At 42.2% G+C, this 5,341-nt stretch overlaps 1 protein-coding gene across 1 annotated transcript; it reads left to right on the forward strand.

Moving 5' to 3' along the window:
- Window positions 1-2,153: 2,153 nt before the first annotated feature.
- On the forward strand, window positions 2,154-4,162 carry LOC115155528 (ADP-ribosylation factor-like protein 4C). The gene has a single exon (XM_029702211.1). It carries the CDS (start codon window positions 2,795-2,797, stop codon window positions 3,371-3,373), a length of 579 nt encoding a protein of 192 aa, XP_029558071.1. The 5' UTR covers window positions 2,154-2,794; the 3' UTR covers window positions 3,374-4,162.
- The last annotated feature ends 1,179 nt before the right edge of the window (window positions 4,163-5,341 follow it).

Raw genomic sequence — 5,341 nt, forward strand, 5'->3', positions numbered from 1 at the left:
AATGGATGGTGAGGCCTGAGGAGGGAAAAGGAAGGGAGAGAGAGGCCCCCTCCAGTCATCAGTCTCAGAGCTCTCTGTTCTCTCCCTCTACTGCATTAGATTATATAAACACGGCCTGTGGAGGACAGCCAACTTCTAATGAAATGATAGTGGCTAGCAAGGATCCCTTTTACATTATTATACATCTGGGTTCATAGCAACTCCGCTAATGGCAATTAACAATCACTTCCATATTCCCATGTCGTCTAAATTAAATAAATATTGTAATATTCAATACAATAAAATACTGTAAAGATTTGTCTGATCATTTTTAGAGGAAACATGGCATGGAAAGGGCTGGAATGATTTTAATATAGAACATGCTGAGATGAATATGTGCTAAATTTAGACTATTTTAAGATTTTATTAGGGTCAAGTGGTGGATTCATCTGTATAGCCTATGCCTTTTCATGCCCTCCACTTATTTTCAAAATGTCAGACCATCCAGGAACATATGGAACAGCACTGCTACCAGACATGTGCATGTGTTCTGTTATGTAAGGGGCTTATCTCTGTGTATTTGTGGAATGAAGGATAATAGAATACAACAAGATTACAGTTGGTGTTCTGGGGCTTTTTAGGGTCAGGGTGAATGGCACATATTACTGATTTTCACAGTTTCATATAATCCTATCAATTCTACATTTATATGGGTGTGTGGGTGGGTTATTGTCTGAAATCAGGCCAAAAGCCCCTTATGTATCACTTCACCTACTATATAATATATTCTCTACCTCCACAACATATGCCGTTTTCTCGGTTATTCGTTCTAAATCACCGTTTGGACACCTCACTTTCTATGGTTTGAAATAATGCCGCGTTCAAGGATTTCAAGTTGTATTTGTTGGAAACTCGGGAAATGTGCGACTTGGAAACCCGTTGTAGAAAGATGAGGTCAGAGTTTACCACTTGGAAAGTATCCAAATAAACCAATAGGGAAGCGCTACGCAACAACAACCAAAAACTACGCACATTTTAGCTCGGAGGTTCCGAGTTGTCTTGAACGCAGGCCCATTAATCTCAATCCGTGTGTTTTTTTCGGGGCATCGGATGAATTGAGAACTACGCAAGGAGAACAGAATGTTGGGGGTGTTGCTGACACGGGGAAGCCAATCACATGACATGCATTCCTGACCTACCTCAAAAATCCTTTATCGTCATGGTTACCTGATGCTTGGGTATCTTGGAATAGTAGCCTATAGCACAAAGGCAAATAATATACCCCAGCCACTGACCATAAACCTATCGAAGGGGAGGCCTTATCACATATGGGTGGGATTTTTTATGAACCTACTAAAAGATTACTTGCTTACACGTGTCATCATTAAAATGGCCCGTTCCCATTCCCCAGAAAACAACATGCGCTTGCGCGACTAGGCATGATTATTTGTATTTTGCCTACAGACTGTTATTGCTGGGCCTCGACTCAAGGTGGCACCGTCATCCATGTATTTGTAGCCTTCTTTGAAAAAAACTCTACCTTTATGAAAATATTGCATTGTAATCTCAGGAGGAGAAATCTGAAATTGTTAAACCTATAGGCCTACCAACTCTCCACTGAACATAGCATGTCAATTGTAGTTATTCGTTTGTGCATTTATTTATTAGCCTACTGTAACTAGTTACTAGCCCCAGTTCAATAGTTTTAAACATTGAAATAGTAATTCGCAGCCTATACAATAAGACGCTCATTCTCAATATTACTAGGCTACACCATTTTAAATGATCAATATCTTACACAGCCTTACATACGGGCTTATGTTTTAAACCTGTGCTTTAAACCTGTGCTTTAAATCTGTGCTTTAAACCTGTGCTTTAAACCTGTGCTTTAAACCTATGATTTAAACCTATGTTTTAAACCTGTGCTTTAAACCTGTGCTTTAAACCTGTGCTATAACCTGTATACATTTTCGTTATCATCATCCGGTCAGAAATATTCTCACACCTATAATAATCCACAGGCGTATTGGGGAATTGAAATATAGAAATATATTTCGATGTGCATGTGGACACCATAATAATAAATGTGCATTTTGTTTGGAATGGCTCGAATAGGTGGAGCGTATGGTATGGTATGAGAGGGGGCAGGCTACTACGCTGTTTAGCCGTCTGCTTCCGCCTCCTCTCATCAGTGTGTACGCAGCGACCGCAGGGGTAGGACCGTTTATGCCGTGACGCACCATAGAGATCATAACATCAACCCAAATATAGCTGCGATAACTTTAACGTTGTTTATGGACCCAGTGTAGGCATATCTCAGGATTACCAGAACTCATCCACAACCTCTGGAGTGGATTTATTTGTGTTTTTCTTTCCTTTGGACAGCCAGCGTGTCAGAGGAGACGCGGGTGACACAAGTGCGCAGTGTTCACGGGGAAAAAAACCCCAGCAAAGACACCGCAAGGAGGGTGTTTGTTGTAACCCACCAAGCTTCGTCCTTAAGCTGTTCGGTGAGTGTGAGGAATTTGACTGTCACAAAATGAAATCTTAACTGGGGTGTGTGAGGAGAATTGTAATGAGCACCGCGTTGCGTCCTACAGACGCGGACACTGTCCACCAATGCTGCTGAGGGCACAACAAGGATCAACCAGCCAGAGCGCACGGCGGGCCTGTAAACACCTTGACATTACGTTTGTTGATATTATTTGTGTGGATTCATCGAAGAGCCTATTGAACATTAAAACGCTATAGCCTGTTAGGCCATCAGATAGGTGCTACATAAAGGAGCCAGGCGTTCCCCTCAACTGTTTTGAAAATGGGCAACAGTTTCTCCAACATATCTGCTTTCCAATCACTACACATTGTGATGCTGGGTTTGGATTCCGCTGGCAAAACGACTGTTCTTTATCGTCTGAAATTCAACGAATTCGTGAACACTGTGCCAACAATTGGATTCAACACTGAGAAAATCAAACTGAGTAACGGTACCGCGAAGGGGATCAGTTGTCACTTCTGGGACGTCGGAGGTCAGGAGAAGCTGCGGCCCCTGTGGAAATCCTACAGTCGGTGCACGGACGGCATCATTTATGTGGTGGACTCAGTGGACGTTGACCGGTTGGAGGAGGCTAAAACAGAACTGCATAAAGTCACAAAATTCGCAGAGAACCAGGGGACACCTCTTCTGGTGATAGCCAACAAGCAGGACCTGCCCAAATCTCTCCCAGTCGCAGACATTGAAAAACAGCTGGCTCTCCACGAGCTCACTCCATCCACCGCATACCACGTCCAACCTTGCTGCGCTATAATTGGCGAGGGACTTCACGAGGGTATGGACAAACTATATGAGATGATAGTAAAGCGGAGAAAATCTTTAAAGCAAAAGAAGAAACGATAACGACCGCCCATGGGTCGTAACCTATATGGACCATGCTTTACGCAAAATTACTGTATCTAAATGTTATTCGGGTATGCCGATGTTGCCCTAAAATGACGTTTACTTTGCGGTGATTTTTGTATTTCCTTTCATTGGGTTATTGTCAAAGTTGCTGACGCTATGAACCCTACTAGCTGAACTATGCTTTTGTATGCAAGAGGGTGCCTCTGTGTGTGCAAGATATATACCAAGGTTAACCAAAAAAAACTTGAAATTACTTTTATCATAGGAACAAAACATTGATAAATGAAAACGGGCTGGCCCGTTATTTGCTGCTTTACGGTGGATTCTGATTCTGTAGCTCAACATGTGATTTTGAAGTAGCATCCCATAGCCTACCTATAGGCATACTGTGATGGACTATGGACATCCTATCGACACGTCTTCACGGAGTGCTTCTTCGGACAGCAAGTTTGACTTTGCACGTTAAGTGGATGTGGGTCAAAATAAAATGGACCCTGTTCATTCAGAGAAAAGAACAAACAGATGTCTGTGTTATGACAGTCTCACCTCAGTCCCTGTCTCGGTATATTAATGCAGATGTCAACAAGGCTTTGGAGTGTTGAATTAGCTTTTACTATGCGTGGTGGACTAAGGATAACATTGCCTGCAACGTGGTCCACTACTTTGCACTTTTCATTTCCTAACAAAATAATAAAGTACTACACTGTATAGCAAAACACAGGCTGTTTATGTACCTGAAAGCCAAAATTGAAGTATTTTTTTTAATATTAAAATATATAAAATGCATTGTGACTGATTTACTTTTATTTACATGGTGGGATATAGGAATTCTAGTTTGAACCTACAGGAATAGCATGACAATGTCAACAGCTGACCAGGGTGATGGTGATCAACCAGAGGTGTGGTTTTTAATGTGAACTATTGAGCTGACCTGATGGAGAACCTCACACTCTACAGGTGTTTGACAGGGAGGGTGACTGAAGGGGTGGTCACCCAGTTCAATGACTTTAGTCTATCAGAGAGCTAATGGGTTTCTCTCTAGTCAATGCTGATCTGACAGATATTAGTACATAATCTGTTACTCTCAGTCTAGAGGGTGCTGTGTAGCCTGATCATTTTACGATTTAATGTGTGACTAATTTGAGCTCACAAACTAGGATGGATATGGTGTTTCAGGTCTTAGAATGGAGATGTTTTGGATAGGCCTACCTGTTGTTGTTGGATGAGTTTCAACCTTCTTCTGTTTTCCCAGTCCACCAACAAGCAAAACAAGGGTTAATTTGTGTGTAATTTATAGAGCTGCAATGCAGAGTCCGATGTCTTCATGCACAGACACTGGGTTCCCTGTGAGGTATTAGTAACTGGTTCTCTGTGAGGTATTAGTAACTGGTTCTCTGTGAGGTATTAGTAACTGGTTCTCTGTGAGGTATTAGTAACTGGTTCCCTGTGAGGTATTAGTAACTGGTTCCCTGGGAGGTATTAGTAACTGGTTCTCCGTGAGGTATTAGTAACTGTTTCCCCGTGAGGTATTAGTAACTGGTTCCCTGTGAGGTATTAGTAACTGGTTCCCTGTGAGGTATTAGTAACTGGTTCTCTGTGAGGTATTAGTAACTGGTTCTCTGTGAGGTATTAGTAACTGGTTCTCTGTGAGGTATTAGTAACTGGTTCCCTGTGAGGTATTAGTAACTGGTTCCCTGTGAGGTATTAGTAACTGGTTCCCTGGGAGGTATTAGTAACTGGTTCTCCGTGAGGTATTAGTAACTGTTTCCCCGTGAGGTATTAGTAACTGGTTCCCTGGGAGGTATTAGTAACTGGTTCTCCGTGAGGTATTAGTAACTGGTTCTCTGTGAGGTATTAGTAACTGGTTCCCTGTGAGGTATTAGTAACCGGTTCTCCGTGAGGTATTAGTAACTGGTTCCCTGTGAGGTATTAGTAACCGGTTCCCTGTGAGGTATTAGTAACTGG

The sequence above is a fragment of the Salmo trutta genome, chromosome 20 (assembly GCF_901001165.1).
Source record: "Salmo trutta chromosome 20, fSalTru1.1, whole genome shotgun sequence".
Taxonomy (NCBI): Eukaryota; Metazoa; Chordata; class Actinopteri; order Salmoniformes; family Salmonidae; genus Salmo; species Salmo trutta.